Source organism: Stegostoma tigrinum, chromosome 3 (genome assembly GCF_030684315.1).
Source record: "Stegostoma tigrinum isolate sSteTig4 chromosome 3, sSteTig4.hap1, whole genome shotgun sequence".
In the NCBI taxonomy this organism is placed as follows: domain Eukaryota; kingdom Metazoa; phylum Chordata; class Chondrichthyes; order Orectolobiformes; family Stegostomatidae; genus Stegostoma; species Stegostoma tigrinum.
In genome coordinates, this window is record NC_081356.1 from 48,807,495 (window position 1) to 48,828,996 (window position 21,502).

Below are 21,502 nucleotides of genomic sequence, written 5' to 3' on the forward strand. Positions count from 1 at the left end.
ATAATCCCACATTTACTGTGGACATGAGCTGCACAACTTTCGACTGTGGGAGGGAACCGGAGCACCCAGCAGAAACGTATAGTGCAGGGAGAACGTCAAAGCCCACACAGCCAGTCAATCTGGAATCAAACCTTGGTCCACAGTGCTGTGACGCAGCCATGCTAACCACTGCCACTCTGCTGCCCTCAAAATCTCTTGAGCAACTGCTGCTTGATATCATTGTTGACACCTTCTGACAGTTTGATGATTGAGAATGAGATTTTTCCAGCAGGCTTTGTTTCTGTATATACACTCCCACCTGTTTTTGTTTAATCTGCAAATTTGGGTATGTTACACTCTGCCCCCCTTCCTCCAAGTTATTAAGACAGATAGTAAAGAATTGAGGAGCAAGGACTGATCTTTGTGGCATTCTACTAGTTACATCTTTCCAACCTGAACATCCATTAATCCTGATACTCCATCTTCTGGGTGTTAGGTAATCTTCATTGCAAGCTAATACATTACTAGCAAAACTGAGAGCTCCAATCTTGTGCAACAACCCTTTCTGTGACATCTTATTGATTAGCCTCTGAAAATTCAAATGACTGCACAGTGGGTAGCAGGTTCAGTTGCATGGAAAATTGTGTGAAAATTTAAACTGGGAGAAGGGCTCAGCAAAGGGTTATTTAAACTTTCCAGAACAAGTAATAGAATAGAGTAACCTGGAACATTGAACAGTATAGGCCTTTCAGCCCACCATGTCAAGCCGACCTATTATCCTGCTAAGATCTACCCTGCATACCCTATATTTTACTTATCCTCCATATAGCAATCCAAGAGTTGCCTGTAAGTCTCTAAAGGATCTAATTCCACTACCACTGCTGGCAGTGCATTCCAAATGCCCACCACTCTGTGAAGAACCTACCTCTGACATCTCCCCTATACCGCCCTCCAATCACCTTAAAATTATGTCCCCTCGTAATACTAATTTCCGCCCTGGGGAAAAATCTCTGTCTATCCACACTATCTATGCCTCTTATCATCTCGTATACCTCTGTCAAGTTACCTCTCACCCTTCTTCGCTCCAGTGAAAAAATACCCCAGCTCCCTCAACCTTTCCTCACAAGACCTGCTCTCAAGTCCAGGCAGCATCCTGCTAAATCTCCTCTACACCCTCTCTAAAGCTTCTACATCTTTCCTGTAATGAGGTGACCAGAACTGAACACAATATTCCAAGTGTGGTCTAACCAGAGCTTTATAGAGCTGCAGAATAACATAGAAAAGAAAAGTACAGCACAGTACAGGCCCGTCGGCCCACTATGTTGTGCCGTGGAATAATCCTAATCCAAAAATAAAATAACCTAACCTATATTCCCCTCAATTCACTGCTGTCCATGTGCAGGTCCAGCAGTCACTTAAATGTCACTAATGACTCCGCTTCCACGACTACCACTGGTAAACTATTCCACGTGCCCACAACGCTCTCTGGGTGAAGAATCTCCCTCTGACGTCTCCGCTATACCTTCCTCCTAACAGTTTTAAACATGACCCCTCGTGGCAGTCAATCCTGCCCTGGGGAAAAGTCTCTGGCTATCGAACCTCATGGCTCTTAAACCCAATTCCACTGCCAATGAAAGCCAACACGCCATATGCCTTCTTTACAACCCTATCACCTTGAGTAACAACTTAGAAGGATCTATGGATGTGGACGCCAAGATTCCTCTGTTCCTCCACAATGCTGAGAATCCTGCCATTGACCATGGATTCTGCATTCAAATTTGACCTTCCAAAATGAATCACTTCACACTTTTCTGGGTTAAATTCCAACTGCCACTACTTTGCACAGCTTTGCATCCCATCAATAGACTTAAAATATTACCTTGCTCTCTTTCCATGGATGCTGCCTGACCCACAGAAGTGAGGAAGGCCCACTGGACCTGAAATGTTAACTTTTTTTTTCCTTCACAGATGCTGCCAGACCTACTGGGCTTTTCCAGCAACTTTGTTTTTGTTTCTGATTTGCAGCATCTGCAGTTCTTTCAGTATTTCTCAGGAGATAGTACCAGCAGTACCCAGGCCTGTGGCATCACAATTGGTTCTACTGTAGAGCACAATGTAGCAAAATCTAGGCGAGTGATCATAGTAGGTGACTCGATAGTCAGGGGCACAGATAGGCATTTCTGTGGCTGTGAATGACACTCTAGGATGGTGTGTTGCCTCCCTGGTGCCAGGGTCCCAAGCAGGTACAGGGCATCCTGAAGCGGATGGAAAACAGACAGAAGTCATTGTCCACATTGCCACAAATGACATTGGTAGGAAGAGGTCCTACGAGGACAATTCGGGGAGCTAGAGTGCAGGACTACCGGGCTAATAATCCCAGGATTACCACCTGTGCCATGGGCTAGTGAGTCCAGGAACAAAGACCAGTGCAGTTGAACATGTAGCTACAGAGCTGATGTAGGAGGGAGGGCTTTAGACATAAGGAACATTGGGATGTTTTCTGGGGGAAGGTGGGACTTGTATAGAAAGGATGTGTTGCTCCTGAATTGGAGGGCACCCATATCCTGGGTGGGAGGTTGGCTAGAGTTCTTTGGGAGGGTTTAAATGAATGTCACAGGAGGGTACCAGAATACTTGGCCAGCAATTGCAGGAACTTGGACAAAAGTGTGGCAGAGATATGCATAGTGCAGATTAAAGAGCAGGCACAGGGAAGTCACGGGGTTCAGAGGGACTGGAGACTGGAATGCATTTGCTTCAATGTAAGAAGTATGAAGGTGAACTAAAAACATGTATGACCACATGGAATTATGATTTTTATTGCCATTACAGAGATATGGTTAAAGGAGGGACAGGACTGGCAGCTTGACATTCCTGGATAATGCTGTTTAGATGGAACAGAAGGGGTGGGGGAGCTGCTTTGCTGATAAGTGATCACATCACAGCTGTGTTGAGGGAAGACACATTAGAGGGATCTTGCATTGAGGCATTCTGTGTACAGTTCAGGATTAGGAAGGGTGAAATCACAATGTTGGGTGTTTTCTATGGACCTCCCATGGGAGACAGAGGAGCAGATATGTAGTCATACACTGGAAAGGTATGAAAGAGCAGGGAGGTCATGGTGGGTGACTTCAACTTTCCTCTTATTGACTGGTGATCCCTCAGAGCCAGGGGCTCGGATGGAGAGCAATTTGTTTGTTGTCTCCAGGAGGGCTTCTTGAGGCAGTATGTTGACAATCCAACCAGAGTGGAGGCCATATTAGACTTGCTCTTAGGGAATGAGCCAGGACAGGCGATTGATGTTTTAGTAGGAGAGAATTTCGGGCTTAGTGAGTGACCATAACTCCACAAGTTTTTTTTGATTAGTCATGGAAAAGGTCACAAGTGGCCCTCAGGTGAGGGTTCTTATTTGACTAAGAGTCAAATCACACCCAAACTAGACAGGAACTGGAGAATGTGCGTTCAAAGCAGTTGGTTGTGGGCAAGTCTACTTCTGGCATGTGGGAGGCTTTTAAAGGCCAATTGACAAAAGTACAGGACATGCATCTCCTTGCAATTCTAAAGGATAGGAATGGCAGGATTCAGGAACCATGGATGACAAGGGAAATTGAAAGGATAGTCAAAAGAAAAAGGGAAACATATAACTAGTCTAGGCAGCTACAAACAGACGAAACCCTGGAGGAAGACAGAAATAAGGAATGAACTTAAATGCAGAATTAGGAAGGCAAAAAAGGGCCATGAAATGGCTTTAGCAAACAGGTTCAGAGAGAATCCCAAGGCTTTTTTTTGCATATGTTCAGAGAAACAGGATAACAAGCAAAAGAGTAGGCTCACTCAAGGATGAAGGAGAGAAGTTATTGTCGAGCCACAGGAAATTGGGAGATACTGAATGAGTACCTTGTTTGGTTTTCACCAAGAAGGCCATGACTAATGTTTGTTCAGGCATGTCAACATCTTGAAAGAGGAAGTTTTGGGAATCCTAAATTGCATTAAGATTGACAAGTCCCCAGGACCAGATGGAACCTACTCCAGGTTACTCAGAGGCAAAGGAGGAAATAGCTGGGCATTGGCAAATATCTTCACGTTCTCAATGACCAGAGGTGACGTTCTAAAGGACTGTAGATTAGTGAACATTGCATCCTTTCTTAAACAAAGGAACAGGGATAAGCCAGTGAGTTTGTCTATGGTGGGGAAGCTGTTTAAGAAGATAATGAGGGCCAAGATATACACACATTGAGGAAAATGGACTAGTTAGTGACAGGCAGCATGGTTTTGTCTGGGGAAGGTCATGTCTCTCTCCAACTTGATTGAATTTTTTGAAGCGGTAACGAGGATAATCGGTGAGGGAAGGGCTATGGATAAAGTTTATGTGGACTTTAGTAAAGTTTGATAAAGTCTCTCATACAGTTTCATATAAAAACTAAAATCATGAGGGATTTGGGGTGACCTGGCTAAATGAATAGAAAATTGACTTGGTCATAGAAAACAGTGGATAGTGGTAGAATGATGTTTTTCAGAATGGAGACTGGTGTTCCACAGGGATCAGTCTTAGGTCCTTTGTTGTTTTTAGGAAAATGATCTGGAGGAAAATGTGAGTGGTCTGATAAGTAAGTTTGCTGATGACACAGATTGGTGGAATTGCTGATAGTGCCAATGACTGTGGAAGTATACAATAGGGGAAAAAAATTGATTTGTGACTTGGGCACAGAAATGGCAGATGGAGTTTAATCTGGACAAATGTGAGGTGATGTATTTTGGAGGATATAAATTTAGGTGTGAATTATACTGTAAATGGCAGAACTCTTAGGAACGCTACTATTTAGATGGATCTGGGCGCTTAGGTCCACCATTTCCTGATAGTGGCAAGGTAGCTAAAGTGATTAAGAAGGCATAAGGCATGTTTGCATTCATCACCTGGGGCATGGAGTATAAAAGTTGGCAAAATACGTCGCAGCTTTATAAAACCCTTAATAGGCTGCATTTGAAGTAGTGTGTGCAGTATTGCCCAATATTAGGTCCAGTACGGACCTAGTTGGACTGTCTACATACTGTTTCAAGAAGCCTTCCTGGATGCCCCTTACAAACTCTGCCCCATCTATGCCCCAAACACTAAGAGTCCCAGTCAATATATGGGAAGTTAAAATCATGCAGAACAACCCTGTTACTTTTACATCTTGCCAAAACCTCCTTGCATATCTGTTCTTTTATCTCCCACTGGCTGTTGGGGGACTCATAGTAAGCCCCAAACATTGTGATTGCACCCTTCCTGTTCCTGAGCTCTACCCATGTTGCTTCTCTGTATGAGCCATATGAGATCTCCTCCCGCAGTACAGCTGCGATATACTCCCTCTATCCCACCCGAAAGATCTGTATCCTGGAATGTTAAGCAACATCATAGATCCAAGTACTAATCCAAGCTCTAAGTTCATCTGCCTTATTTGTTACACTTGTCGCATTGAAACAGATGCACTTCAGTCCACCAGACCTGCTTTGATTAGAAAGCACACCCTGTCTGCTCTTCCTGAGTCTTAGTGGCCCTTTTTTTTCCCCAGTTCCCTTTCAGTCAATTCACCCTTGTTTTTCACAACCACACACCACCCCCCCACCCCAGCAATGCTAGTTTAAATACACCTGACTGACACCAACAAACCTCCCAGCCAGAATTTTTGTGCCCCTCCATTTAGATGCAACCTGTTCTTCTTGTACAAGTCCCACCTGCCCAGAAAAGGTCCCAATAGTTCAGGTATCTGAAACCCTCCCTTCCATCGCATGTTGAGCTGTACTATCTTTCTATGTCAGGCTTCACTTGTATGTGGCACAGGGTGTGATCCCAAGATTACAAACTTGGAGGACCTGCTTTTTAACTTTCTACCTAACTCCCTGAACCGCTGCGTTTGTGTTTTTGTTTAAATTCCCAACAATTTGCATTGCCCTTGATATGTCTTCTCTGCCAGTTTTTCCAGTTTCACCAGACTCCTTAGAATTCTCAACAGTACCCAAAAATACTGGCACCATTTTGTCCTCAGCCATGTTGAAATGCTTAGTATACAAAATCTAGTTTTCTAACCTTTCAAAGTTCCCATCACCCCAAATTGGCCCACCATTTTGTTTGAGCTGGTAGGAATTATTCCTGTCAATTGAGTCTAAGAACTGTTGCCAGAGCCCCCTTAGTGAATGTCCTCAGCTGCAATGTCACCAAATGTGTACTGCTCTTCTCAGCCATGAGCTTCAGCTCAACTTTTCTCATGCCAGCCATACTCGGCCCACTCCTCGATGCATACTATTTTCCACTGGTATTAACTTCATCCTGAGTATCCTTCCGATTGCTTCCCTAGATGATACCGCCACAATTCCGCACTATTTTGTGAAGTCCAGATGAGGTCCTTCCTCCCGACGAAAGAAAACTGTGTTCGGTTACGTTTGAGGCCAGATCTCTGTCATCACCAGTTATTCCTTTGTGGTTCACTCGAATTACTAGAACTAGCCTTCCCTAGATCCAACCTTTGAATTACCAGACCTATGTGCTCAAAGGGGCAGCACATACCCAAGTACTTCTTTAACAGTGAGCTACCTATTTGAACTGTTGCAATCAACAAGCTGTGGGTTGACCCACGATGCCCTTGGGGAGGGAATGCCAAACTTATGACCAGCCTTAGTGAAGGGAGAACAATATATTTCTAAGTGATGATAGTGAGTGACTTGGAAGGGAACTTGCAGGTGGTGGTATTATCTATTTGCTGTTCTTGTCCTTTTACATGGAAGTGATTGTGGATTTGAAAGGTGGTATCTCAGAATCTTGGGTGAATTTCTGAGTGCATCTTGGGGATAGTATACACTGCTGCGACTGAACATTGGTAGAGAAGAGAGTGGATGGGCTTTGTCTTAGACGCTGTCAAGCTTCTGAATGTTGTTGTCTCTTGTAGTTGGTGGACAGGCTTTGGGGAGCCAAGAAGTAAGTTACTCACTGCAGTATTCCAAGCCTCTGACTCCAGAGCAGATCAATGAGTTGATGTGTCAAGTCCAGTTGAGTTTTTGGTACTCAAATGGTAACCCCAAAGATGTTGATAGTGGGGGATTCAATGATGGTAATACCACTGAATGTCAAGGAGCAGTGGTTGGATTGTCATTGGAATTGATAATTGCCTGGCATTTGTGTGGTGTGAATGTTACTTGCCATTTGTCACCCCAAGCCTGGATACTGATGAGAGATTGTTGCATTTGAACATGGACTGCTTCAGTATGAGGATTTGCAAATGGTACAGAACATTGTGCAATCATCGTGAACATCCACTGCCCCACCCACCCACCTACCCACATCCTTATAATGGAGCAAAGGGCTTTGAGCAAGTAGCTCAAGATGGCTTGGTTCAGAAAATGATCCTGACATGCACCTGCAATGAAATTCTGGAGCTGAGATGACTGGCCTCCAACAAACACAATCATCTTCTTATGTGCCTGGTATGACACCATGCAGCAGTGAATATGCTCCCTGACAGAATCATAGAATCCTAATAAGTGAGGAAAGAGGCCATTTGGTGTACTGAGTCAGCACTGCTTTGCCAAAGAACATCTAACTTAGACACAACACCTTACTCCATCTCTGTAACTGTAACTGTGCATTTACCATGGGTAATCCACCTCACCTACACTTCCCTGGACACTATGGGCAATTTAGCGTGGCCAGTCCACCTAACCTATACAAACTTCAGACTGGGAGGAAATGGGAGCACCTGATGGAAACACATGTAGACATGGGGAGAATGTATAAACTCCTCAGTCATCTGAGGTTGGAGTTGAACTCTGATCCCTGGTGCTGTGAGGGAGCAGTGCTAACTGCTGAGAAACCATGATACTAAGTGATTCCTGTTTGGGCTCCTTGATGTCACATTCAGTAGAATCAGGGCTTGATGTTAAGGGCTGTTTTCTTGTGTCACCTCTGTAATTCAGCTTTTTTTTTTTGTCCATATTGGTGGGCAAATTTGCTAGTGCTGTGGGGTGGGGAGGGGGGTAGTTTAAACTAGATCGGCAGAAGGGTGGGATCCTAAATGACAGGGAGGCAAGTGTGAGACTGGAAGCAGATACAGCAATCAGAAATAGCCAACATCTTCAACCTCTCCTTACTGTGAGGTGAAGTCCCTACCTGCTTCAAGAAGATCTCTATCATCTAAGTGCCAATGAAAAACCAAGCAGAGTGCCTCAATGACCTCTGCCTGGTGGCTCTGACATCCCGAATTACAAAATGCTTTGAGATGTTGGTTATGGCTCACCTCAACTCTAGCCTTCCAAATTGCCTTGATCCCTTGTAATTAGCCTAGTGATGCAACAGGTGCACACCAGATGCTATTTCCCTGGTTCTGCATTCATCCTTGGAACATCTGGACAAATAGCATGCAATTAAAGGACAGCAGCGAGACTTCACTGAGGAACATTCTGGGAGAAGTAGGTGTAGTCACCATAGCTGACCAGCAGAGCAAGGAAGAACACTGGTACCAATGGCACAAGTTCGAAACAGGGATGAGATCCTGCGGAATGAGTACCGGGAGTTAGGAAAGAGGCTAAAAAGCAGGATCGCGAGGGTAGTAATCTCTGGGTTACTACCAGTGCCATGTACTATTGAGGCAAGGAATTGAAAGATAGGAAAGATGGATGTGTGGCAGTAGCCAGCACTCTAAATTTAATTTAAATCGGCTACTCCTTGGCCCACTGGCCCATCTGAACAAAGTACCAATGTACTCTGAGATTACCTTCTTCACTGTCCACTACATCTCCAACTTTGGTGTCATCTGAAAATTTGCTAACCATGCCTCCTATGTTCACATCAATCACTTAATATAAATGATGAAAAGCAATGGACCCAGCACCAATAGTTATGGCACACTGCTGATCACAGGCCTCCAGTCTGAACAGCAATCCTCCACCACCACCCTCTGTCTTCTACCTTTGAGCCAGTTCTATATCCAAACGGCTACTTCTCCCTGTATTCCATGTGATCTAACCTTGCTGATCAGTCTACCATATGGAACCTTTTTGAACACTTTATTGAAGTCCATTTCGCTCATGTCCACTGATTTGCCATCCTCAATCCTCTTTACTTCAAAAAAAACTTGGTTAGTGAGACACAATTTCCCACACACAAAGCCGTGTTGACTATTCCTAACACACATAAAGTATTACTTGTTTCCAAATGCATGTAAATCCTGTCCGTCAGGATTCCCACTCTGACTTGCCACCACTGATATATCTTAAACCTTTCAGGTTAAACCTACACCCCCTGGAATTTCAGTTCCCACATTTTGTAAGGGACCTATATTAGTTCTCATCAATTTCTGCAATGTAGAAGCAAGCCAGTCAGCCCAGTGAGTCCACACTGACCTTCTGAAGACCACTCGGAACCCTCCTCCACCAATAGTGGCTGAGTGGTTAGCACTGTTGCCTCACAGCACCAGGGACCCAGGTTCAATTCCAGCCTTGGACTACTGTCTGTGTGGAGTTTGCACATTCTCTGTGTCTGCACGGGCTTCCTCCGGGTGCTCTGGTTTCCTCCCACAGTCACAAAGATGTGCAGGTTAGGTGGATTGGTCGATGCTAAATTGCCCATAGGGATGTGTAGTTTGGGTGCGTTATAGGGGTATGGTTCTGGATGGGATGCTCCAAAGGTCAGTGTGGACTTGTAGGGCCAAAGGGCCTGTTTTCACACTGTATGAATTCTATGAATATTAACCCTGCATTTCCTATGGCTAATTAACATAGCCTGTACATCCCTCGACAATGTGCGAGTTTTAGCATGGCAGATCCACCTTACCTGCACATGTTTGGACTGTGGGAGGGAACCAGAGCACCTGGTGGAAACCCACATAGTCCAACTGTGGATTACAGAATGGTCACCAACTGAAACAGTTCTAATATATCAAGAAACAATCTTCTTTCTTACTAGCATTAGAAAGTGAAATCTTGTGTTTTTTAAAAAAAAACACAACGAGGGTTAGTAAAGTTACAAAAGTGAAACTCTCTCTCAGTTTAAAGCAAAATTACTGCATTGAAATGGTGTGCTATCACAGGCTCATAAGTCATACAATGACGAGGGAATGTTAGGCAAAGAGATTTAGAACACAAAATATTCTACAGTAGAATAGTACAACATGTAATAATGACAAGCCTAAGATGAACTTTAACAAGACTTCTGTTGCAATACTGTGAGCCATCTGGTCTCAACACAAATATAAATTAGATTGAGGTAATACATCTTGAGCACAGATTGACCTGGATGTGACTTAGTTTTTGAAGAATTTGGAATAACACAGATTATGAAGTAAAAATAGCAGAAGGTCTTAAAAGAATTGCTTGTGAGGCCTTAGTTACAGTCAGGAGCTCTTAATTTGTGTAGGGACCCTTGATGTGTCTCTTTGTCAGATGCCTTCTGGAAATCCAAGTACAGTAAACAATGTTTTGCTGACCTACTCTCCTACGATCAAAATACCCTGCATACCCTATATTATACTATTGTTATTCCCACTATTCAATCTCTAATAATTATTCAAACATGTTTTCCTTTTCAGAAAATCATGCCGACTAATCCGAATACGCAGATTTTCTAAATACCTCACAGAACATAGAACAGTACAGCACAGCACAGCACATGATCAAAGTATTTGATGCTCTTCATAGCGTCGGCATGGACTCAAATGGCCTGCTTCTACACTGTAGAGATTCTATGAGCTTTAATTTTCCTTACTAATCCCTTTATATGAAGCCTTGTCAAAAGTCTTCTGGAAGTCCAGATACACATCCACCCTACTGGTCACATCCTCAAAAAAGTTCCACAAGATTTGTCAAGTATGATTCCCCTTTAATGAATCCGGGCTGACTCTGTCACCACTTTCCAAATATTCAGTTGTTACATCCTTAATAATTGACTCCAGCAGATTCCCCACCATCAATGTCAGGCTGACCGGTCTTGTATTCCTCATTTTCTCTCTCCCTCCTTTTTTGAAGAGCAGGGTTTCATTAACTACCCTCGCCTCCATTGGAATTGTTCCAGAGTCTACACAATGCTGGAAAATGATCACCCAACAGCATTTGCTATTTCTAGGGCCACTTTCTTGGGCCAGAGGATTAGATAGGTGAGTCTTTTTCGGAGGATGATGATATCAGCTTGTACGAGGGGGCATAGCTACAAATTGAGGGGTGATAGATTTAAGACAGATGTCAGAGGCAGGCTCTTTACTCGGAGTGGTAAGGGTGTGGAATGCCCTGCCTGCCAATGTAGTTAACTCAGCCATATTTGGGGCATTTAGACAGTCCTTGGAAAAGCATATGGATGATGATGGGATAGTGTGGGGAGGGGCTTAGATTAGTTCACAGGTCAGCACAACATCAAGGGCCAAAGGGCCTGTTCTGTGCTGTATTGTTCTATGTTCCTTAAGTACTCTAGGATGCAGAGCATCCTGCTCTGAAGACTTCTAGAGTTTTATTCCCATCAATTTCCCAACACCATTTCCTGAAGGATCTCCTTCCATTCCTCCTCCATGCTTGACCCTCTGAAGACAAGATTACACATAGGAAACTGATTTTGAAAAAAGGTAAAACCTCATGGGATCCAGGGTAACTTGACAAGATGGATCCAAAATTATCTAAGTGATAAGAGAGAAAGGGTATTGGTAGAAAATTGCTGGCGTGACTGGTGCTCAGTGTGCAGTGGCATCACACATGGATTAATGATGCAACCCTTATTGTTTGTGATATCCGTAAGTGATGTAGATAAGAATGTGGGGAGCATGATAAGTATGTTTGCACATGACACAGCGATTGGCTGGGTGGTTGACAGTGAGGAGGAAGGTGTTAAGTTACAGGAGGATATAAAAGTGTTGGTCAGACAGGTGGATCAGTCGCAAATGGAATATAGAACAGTACAGCACAGTCTTTTGGCCCACAATGTTTTGCTGACCTACTCTCCTATGATCAAAATACCCTGCATACCCTACATTATACTATCATCCATGTGCCTATCCAAGAGTCGCTTAAATATCTCTAATGTATTTGTATATGTACTTAACCCCTGATAAATGAGAAATGATGCACTTTGAAAGAGGGAACAAGACAAGGGAGCACTCAATGAATGGCAAGACACTGAGATGTACAGAGGAATGGGAGGATCTTGCTGTGCTTATCCACAGATCCTTAAAGGTGTCTGGGCACGTTAACAGAATGGTTAATGCAGCATTTGGGATTCTTACCTTTATCAGTCGTGGCATAGATTGTAAGAGCAGGGAGATCATGTTCGAGCTGTACAGAATTTTTGTTATCCTGCAGCTGAAGTACTGTGTATGGTTTTGGTCACCACACTGTATTAAGGATGTAGTTGCACTAGATGGGGTGCAATGGAGATTCACCAGGATGTCACTTGGGATGGAACATTTTAACTATAAAGCTCAGATTTTTTTCTTCAGAGCAGAGAAAGTTGAGGAGACAGACTTGATAGAGAGAGATGTATAAAATTATGAAGTGCATGGACAGGGTGAACAGAAAGCACCAGCTTCCTTTTAGTTGAAAGATCAGTAACAAGGGTCATTAAATTTAATGTGACAAACAGGAGGGTTAGAGATTTGAGGAAAAATCCTTTTCACCCTCAAGATGACAGTAATCTGGAATGCACTGTTTGGCAGGTCAGTTGAAGTGGGAAACCTCAACTTTTTAAAAAGTAGTTGGATGAGTACCTGAAATGTCATAACATTCAAGGCTATGGGCCTAGTGTCAGAAAGTGGGAGCAATGTAGGTAGTCGCAAATTTTTGGCAGAACTGACTTTACGTGCGAAAGGGCTAATTCAGTACTGTATGATCCTATGATTTTAAGTGGCATACCATCAGTAAAAGAGAGTTATGAGTATGATAGAGATGACCTTGAAAGTGTTCATTCTTGTGAACTGTGGATAAGTATTTACTTCTTGGTGCTGCAGTTCCCCCAAGAACAATGAACTGGTTGCCACAAATAGGTTTAACTTGCTCAGGCAATGTATACAGACAAACATTAGAACATTCGGAGAACTGGCAGTTGTTGAGAGATCCTCAATCAGTGCATTCACAACATTCCTGGCTAAGATGAAACATAAAGGGAGTTTGGTGGAACTTGCAAACAGGGGTTTAAATATCTTGCAAGTTACAACAAAACATCAGGAATTTGAATCCACGAATTAAACACAAAAATCTGAAATTAATACTTACACAAGTATATGCATTCTCAAAGCAGGTTATAATATAATGATAGCTCTAAGGTGATGAGAGCTTGTAAGACAGTGAAAAAAGGATTACCTTTATCCCAACAAAGGCAGAATCCATAAAATATCCTGTTCTCAGGACTTTCATGGAGAACAGTCCGACATTTTCACATAGGCGGTACTCTGATTCTATCATTTCAACACGAGACCATTTGAAATCAAATCTGTAAAATTATCAGATGTAAATTTTGATAATTCAAGAATTTTGTTTTCTAAATTCTATGAATATTCAAGAAAATTCTTTGACCTCAAATGTAACTGGATAAATGTGTGAAATTATTTTCATTAATTCATGACTTATAGGTGTCACTGCCTAGCCCAGCATTCCTTGCTCATTCCCTAGAGGTGAGCTACCATGAATATAAACAAAATTGAATATTCTGAATCAAATGCAGAGCAAATTAGGATATTTAGGAGCAAATTAATAAGGTCGTATTGTATGGATTGATCATTTAAAGTTCTTCTTTGTTGTGAGGGTGTCTTATGCCACACAGAGCACACAAAATTGCAACTGGGCTAAGTCCAACTGTGGATTACAGAATGGTCACCAACTGAAACAGTTCTAATATATCAAGAAACAATCTTCTTTCTTACTAACATTAGAAAGTGAAATCTTGAGTGTTTCTTAAAAAAAAAAGTGAGGGTTAGTCAAGTTACAAAAAAGTGAAACTCTCTCTCAGTTTAAAGCAAAATTACTGCATTGAAATGGTGTGCTATCACAGGCTCATAAGTCATACAATGACGAGGGAATGTTAGGCAAAGAGATTTAGAACACAAAATATTCTACAGTAGAATAGTACAACATGTAATAATGATAAGCCTAAGATGAACTTTAACAAGACTTCTGTTGCAATACTGTGAGCCATCTGGTCTCAACACAAATATAAATTAGATTGAGGTAATACATCATCTTGAGCACAGATTGACCTGGATGCGACTTAGTTTTTGAAGAATTTGGAATAACACAGATTATGAAGTAAAAATAGCAGAAGGTCTTAAAAGAATTGCTTGTGAGGCCTTAGTTACAAGTTAGTTACAGTCAGGAGCTCTTAATTTGTGTAGGGACCCTTGATGTGTCTCTTTGTCAGATGCCTTCTGGAAATCCAAGTACAGTAAATCCACTGCCTTTGTTATTCCCACAATTCAATCTCTAATAATTATTCAAACACGTTTTCCTTTTCAGAAAATCATGCCGACCAGTCTGAATACACAGATTTTCTAAATACCTCACAGAACATAGAACAGTACAGGCCCTTCGGTCCACAATATTGTACCCACCCATTATCCCACTCCAAGATCAAACTACCTGGCGAGGAATAGGGAGAGAAAGGAGTTGAACAAGTGGCGACACGGATGGTGCAGGAGGGAGGGTTTTGGATTCTTGGACAATTGGGGCTCTTTCTGGGGTAGGTGGGACCTCTACAATCAAGATGGTCTTCACCTGAACCAGAGGGGTACCAATATCCTGGGGGGGAAATTTGCTAAGGCTGTTTGGGTGGGTTTAAACTAATTCAGCAGGGGAATGGGCACCAAAATTGTAGTTCGACTATAGAAAAGGTTGAGAGTAGGGTGGTCCAAAATAGTTTCAAGGAAGCAAGAAGTTGGATTGAAGTGTGTCTACTTCAATGCCAGGAGTGTCCGGAATAAGGTGGGTGATCTTGCAGCATGGGTTAGTACCTGGGACTTCGATGTTGTGGCCATTTCGGAGACATGGATAGAGCCAGGACAGGAATGGTTGTTGCAGGTTCTGGGATTTAGATGTTTCAGTGAGAACAGAGAAGATGGTAAAAGGGGTGGAGGTGTGGCATTGTTGGTCAAGGATAGTATTACAGTTGCAGAAAGGATGTTTGGGGACTCGTCAACTGAGGGAGTATGGGTTGAGGTTAGAAACAGGAAAGGAGAGTTCACCCTGTTGGGAGTTTTCTATAGGCCTCCGAATAGATCCAGAGATGTAGGGGAAAGGATAGCAAAGGTGATTCTCGATAGGAGTGAGAGACAGGGTAGTTGTCATGGGGGACTTCAACTTTCCAAATATTGACTGGGAACACTATAGTTTGAGTACTATAGATGGGTCAGTTTTTGTCCAGAGTATGCAGGAGGGCTTCCTGACACGGTATGTAGATAGGCCAACAAGGGGCGAAGCCACATTAGATTTGGTACTGGGTAATGAGCCTGGCCAGGTGTTAGATTTGGAAGTAGGTGAGCACTTTGGTGATAGTGATCACAATTCTGTTATGTTTACTTTAGTGATGGAAAGGGATAGGTGTATACCACTGGGCAAGAGTTATAGGTGGGGGAAAGGCAATTATGATGAGATTAGGCAAGATTTAGGGAGCACAGAATGGGGAACGAAGCTGCAGGGGATGGGCACATTAGAAATGTGGAGATTATTCAAGGAAATGCTCCTGTGTGTCTGAGATAAATATGTACCTGTCAGGAAGGGAGGAAGTTGTAGAGTGCGGGAGCCGTGGTTTACGAAGGAGGTGGAATCTCTGGTCAAGAGGAAGAAGGCGGCATATGTTAGGATGAGATGTGAGGGTTCAGTTAGGGCACTTGAAGGCTACGAGGTAGCCAGGAAAGTCTTAAAGAGATAGCTCAGAAGAGCCAGGAGGAGACATGTGACGTTGTTGGCAGATAGGATCAGGGTAAACCCTAAGGCTTTGTATAGGTATTTAAGGAATAAAAGAATGACGAAAGTAAGATTAGGACCAATCAAGGATAGTAGTGGTGAGTTGTGTGTGGAGTCAGATGAGATAGGGGAAGCACTAAATGAATATTTTTTCTATAGTATTCACTGTAGAAAACGACAATGTTTGTTGAGGAGAATACTGAGATACAGGCTACAGACTAGGTGGGATTGAGGCTCACACGGAAGAGGTATTAGAAATCCTTCAGAGGGTGAAGATAGAGAATTCCCCTAGGCCAGATGGGATTTATCCTCGGATCCTCTGGGAAGCCAGGGAGGAGATTGCTGAGCCTTTGGCATTGATCTTGAACTCGTCATTGTCTACAGGAATAGTGCCAGATGACTGGAGGATAGCAAATGTGGTTCCCCTGTTCAAGAAGGGGAGTAGAGACAACCCTGGTAATTATAGACCAGTGAGCCTTACCTCAGTTGTTGGAAAAGGTTATGAGGGATAGGATTTATAATCATCTAGAAAAGAATAAATTGATTAGGGATAGTCAACATGGTTTTGCGAAGGGAAGGTCGTGCCTCAAACCTTATTCAGTTCTTTGAGAAGATGACCAAACAGGTAGATGAGTGTAAACCGGTTGTGTATGTGCATTTCAGCAAGGTGTTCGATAAGGTTCCCCACAATAGGCTATTGTACAAAATGCGGAGGAATGGAATTGTGGGAGATATAGCAGTTTGGATCAGAAATTTGCTTGCTGAAAGAAGACAGAGGGTGGTAGTTGATGGGAAATGTTCATCCTGGAGACCAGTTACTAGTCGTGTACCGCAAGGGTCGGTGTTGGGTCCACTGCTGTTTGTCATTTTTATAAATGACCTGGATGAGGGCATAGAAGGATGGGTTAGTAAACTTGCAGATGACACTAAGGTCGGTGGAGTTGTGGATAGTGATGAAGGATGCTGTAGGTTGCAGAGAGACATAGATAAGCTGCAGAGCTGGGCTGAGAGGTGGCAAATGGAGTTTAATGCAGACAAGTGTGAGGTGATGCACTTTGGTCGGAGTAACCAGAAGGCAAAGTACTGGGCTAATGGTAAGATTCTGAGAAGTGTAGGTGAGCAGAGAGATCTGTGTCCATGTACACATCCTTGAAAGTTGCCACCCAGGTTGACAGGGCTGTTAAGAAGGCTTACAGTGTTTTAGCTTTATTAATAGAGGGATCGAGTTCCAAAACCAAGAAGTTATTGTGAAGCTGTACAAAACTCTGGTGCGGCTGCACTTGGAGTATTGTGTACAGTTCTGGTCACCGCATTATAAGAAGGATATGGAAGCTTTGGAAAGGGTGCAGAGGAGATTTACTGGGATGTTGCCTGGTATGGAGGGAAGGTCTTATGAGGAAAGGCTGAGGGACTTGAGGCTGTTTTCATTAGAGAGAAGAAGGTTGAGAGGTGACTTAATTGAAACATATAAAATAATCAGAGGGTTAGATAGGGTGGATAGGGAGAGCCTTTTTCCTAGGATGGTGATGGCGAGCACAAGGGGGCATAGCTTTAAATTGAGGGGTGAAAGATATAGGACAGATGTCATTGGTAGTTTCTTTACTCAATAGTAAGGGAATGGAACGCTTTGCCTGCAACGGTAGTAGATTCGACAACTTTAGGTACATTTAAGTCATCATTGGACAAGCCTATGGACGTACATGGAATAGTGTAGGTTAGATGGGCTTGAGATCGGTATGACCAGTCGGCACAACGTCTAGGGCTGAAGGGCCTGTACTGTGCTGTAATGTTCGATGTTCTATGCATAACCCACATTTCACTATCATCCATGTGCCTATCCAAGATTGGCTGAAATGCCGCTAATGTATCTGATCTCCTTAGGAAAACGTTCAGCAAGTGTAAACTCGGAACTTCATTTGATTGGTAGAGGCAATAAAAAAATTTGTCAACCAATCAGCACCCTCCTCACACATGGTATAAATGTTGTTTCACTTTTAAATTGGCATTCTGTCCTAGTGAGTGCAAGACAAAAGAGCCGATGTGGACTTGTTGGGCTGAAGGACCTGTTTCCATTCTGTAGGGATTCTATGATGAAAGCTGTGCTAACTACCCCTCGCTAGTACATGCTTTTCTAAATGACAGTTTATCCAATATCTCATGAGTAACTCCAACCACAGAAGTAAGACTAACTGGTCATTTCCTTTCAACACTCTCTAAACAATTGAAGCGCATTTGGATTTCTGCAGTCCTCTGGTAGCTCATCTGTGTCTTGTGAAGATTGGAAAATAATCCTCAAAGCATCTGCTATTTCCTCCCTGACCTCCTTCAACAATATACAATATCAAGGATTCTAACTCCTCTTACATTTGCTCTCATTATGATTGTTTGTTTGTCTAATATTTCAACACTGATCCAAGGATCACTATATCAATATCACCCCTTTCCTTTTGGAATGCAGGACAAAATATTCATTTAAAATTCTTCCCATATCTTCTGTGTCTTTCCACAGGTTTCATTCTACATCTCTAATAGGTTGCACATGACCTTAACTATCCTTTTGCTCTTTTTGTACTGGTAAAACTTTTCTGGGCTCTCCTTTTGTCTTGTTTGCTAACTTTTTTCATACCTTCTCTTTGATTTCCTATTTCTTTTTTCTTGATCCCTGTACTTTGTATATTCCTTTTAGGCTATCTGTAGTATTGAGTTTTTTGTGACTTACATAAGTTTTCTTTTTCAATTTAATCATCTTATATCTTTTCTGGGCAACCATGGGACTCTAGATTTGGTAATACCATTCTTATTTTTGGAGTGGACATGTTTGCCTTGTGCCCTAATGATCTCAACTATTACAGCCTTCCACTGACTTATCCTTCAGCAGTCATGTTGAGTCCATCTCAGCGAAATCACTTCTCAGTATAGGAAAATCTGCCTTCATCCAGTTAAAAACTTTTACTGCTGTTTTATCTCTCTTTTTCCGTAATAACACTAAATGTAATCAAATTGTGGTCGTTATCCCCGAGATGGTCATCCACTGTCACTTCACCCACTCACCCATCTTCATTTCCCAAAAATAAGTCCAGAATTGTCTCCTTTTGTTGGGCCTGTCACCTTTTTTGTCCACACACAGTCCACAAAATTTTAACCCTCAATGCCTCCTTTTTTTTCCTGTTTGAAACACAGTTGATTGGGATCTGTACTATACTTTAATAATGTGACTGCCCATTTTTATTTCTAAGCTCAACATATGGAGCCTTATTTATTAATCTATTTAGTATATCAGCCCTGATCACAACTAATTGTTTCTTGAACCAACATTGCTACCCTCTTCCATTTCTGTCTCACAGCCTATCCTGTCTGAAAATTCAATAATTTAGGGATGTTGAGCTACCAATTTTGCCTCTCCTTTAGCCAGGTCTTTGCAATAGCAATGCCATCATGCTATTATATGTCTATCTATACCCTTTCTTTATCTGCCTAGTTTGTAATACTTCTTGCTTTGAAGTATAAACAGCTCTACACTGTCAACTTCATCAATATTCTAAACTCTCACTGATTAGGACAAAGGACAGAGCCTTCGACCCACTATGTTGTTCCAACCTATTATCCTACTAAGATCAGAGATAACAAGGTATAGAGCTGGATGAACACAGCAGGCCAAGCAGCATCAGAGGAGCAGGAAAGCTGATGTTTCAGGCCTAGACGCTTCTTCAGAAATGGGGGCAGGGAAGGGGGTTCTGAAATAAATGGGGGGGGGGGGGGGGGAGGCTAAATAGAAGATGGATAAAGGAGAAGATAGGTGTAGAGGAGACCAGACAGGTCAAAGAGGGGGGGGATGGAGCCAGAAAAGGTGACCGTAGGTGGGGACTTAGGGAGGGGATAGGTCAGTCCAGGGAGGACAGACAAGTCAAGGGGGTGGGATGAGGCTAGTAGGTAGGAGATGGGGATGGGGCTTGAGGTGGGAGGAAGGACAGGTTAAGGAGGTGGGGACAAGCTGGGCTGGTTTTGGGATGCAGTTGGGGGAGGGGAGATGTTGAAGCTTGTGAAGTCCGCATTGATACCATTGGGCTGCAGGGTTCCCAAGCAAAATGAGGTGCTGTTCCTGCATCCTTCGGGTGACATTGTGGCACTGCAAGAGGCCCAGGATGGAAATGTCATCTGAGGAATGGGAGGGGGATTTGAAATGATTTGTGACTGGGAGATGCAGTTGTTTAGTGCAGGTCAAGTGTAGGTATTCTGCACTGTGGTTCCACAAGCTTCCGCTTGATTTCCCTGATGTAGAGGAGGCCACAATGGGAACAGCAAATACAGTATACCACATTAACAGATGTGGAAGATCTTCTTGGGGCCTGGGATGGGGTTGAGCAGAGAGGTGTAGGGGCAGGTGTAGCACTTCCTGTGGTTACAGGAAAAGTGCCCGGTGCGGTGGGGCTGGAGGGGAGTGTGGAGCGGACAAGGGAGTCACGGAAAGAATGGTCCCTCTGGAAAGCAGAAAAGGATGGAGAGAGAAAAGTGGCTTTGGTGGTGGGGTCAGATTGCAAATGGTGGAAGTGTCGGAGTTGGAGCCGGAGGTTAGTGCGGTGGTACATCCTACTGAGATCATTCTTCCCTGCATTTCACTATCCTCCACGTGCCTATCCAAGAGTCGTTTAAAAGTCTCTGAAGCATCTGCCATTGCTGACAGCGCATTTCGCACGCCCACCACTCTGTGTTTAAAAAAAAACTTCTGACATCTCCCCTATACCTTCCTCCAATCACATTAAAATTATGCTCCCTTGTAATAGTCATTTCCGCCCAGGAAAAAGTCTCTGACTCTCAACTTTCTTTAGACCTCTCAGGATCTTGTACACCTCTATCAAGTCATCTCTCATTCTTTTTTTGCTCCAATGAAAAGACATACTGTGTCAGGAAGCCCTCCTGCACACACTGGACAAAAGCTGACCCATCTATAGTACTCTAACTGTAGTGTTCTCAGTCAATATTTGGAAAGTTGAAGTCCCCCATGACAACTACCCTGTCTCTCGCACTCCTATCGAGAATCATCTTTGCTATCCTTTCCTCTACATCTCTGGAACTATTCGGAGGCCTATAGAAAACTCCCAACAGGGTGACCTCTCCTTTTTCCTCTTTCTAACCTCAGCCCATACTACCTCAGTTGATGAGTCCCCAAACATCCTTTCTGCAACTGTAATACTGTCCTTGACCAACAATGCCACACCTCCCACCACTTTTACCATCTTCTCTGTTCTTACTGAAACATCTAAATCCCGGAACCTGCAACAACCATTCCTGTCCCTGCTCTATCCATGTCTCCGAAATGGCCACAACATCGAAGTCCCAGGTACTAACCCATGCTGCAAGATCACCCACCTTATTCCGGACGCTCCTGGCATTGAAGTAGACACACGTCAAACCAACTTCTTGCTTGCTGGTGCCATCTTGCGTCCCTGAAACTTTATTTTGGACCTCCCTACTCTCAACCTTTTCTATACTCAAACTACAATTTTGGTGCCCATCCCCCTGCTGAATTAGTTTAAACCCACCCAAACAGCCTTAGCAACTTTCACCCCCCCCCCCCCCCGACACCCGCCGAGGATATCGGTACCCCTCTGGTTCAAGTGAAGACCAT

The 21,502-nt window shown here is 43.2% G+C and overlaps 1 protein-coding gene across 1 annotated transcript in view; it reads right to left on the minus strand.

Moving 5' to 3' along the window:
* The window catches only part of frem1a (Fras1 related extracellular matrix 1a), a 395,391-nt gene that overhangs the window by 22,763 nt on the left and 351,126 nt on the right, over positions 1-21,502 (minus strand). The window contains exon 27 of the mRNA XM_059645008.1: positions 13,282-13,411. Coding sequence (XP_059500991.1) covers positions 13,282-13,411 — 130 coding nt within the window. The remainder of the gene's footprint in view (positions 1-13,281; positions 13,412-21,502) is intronic.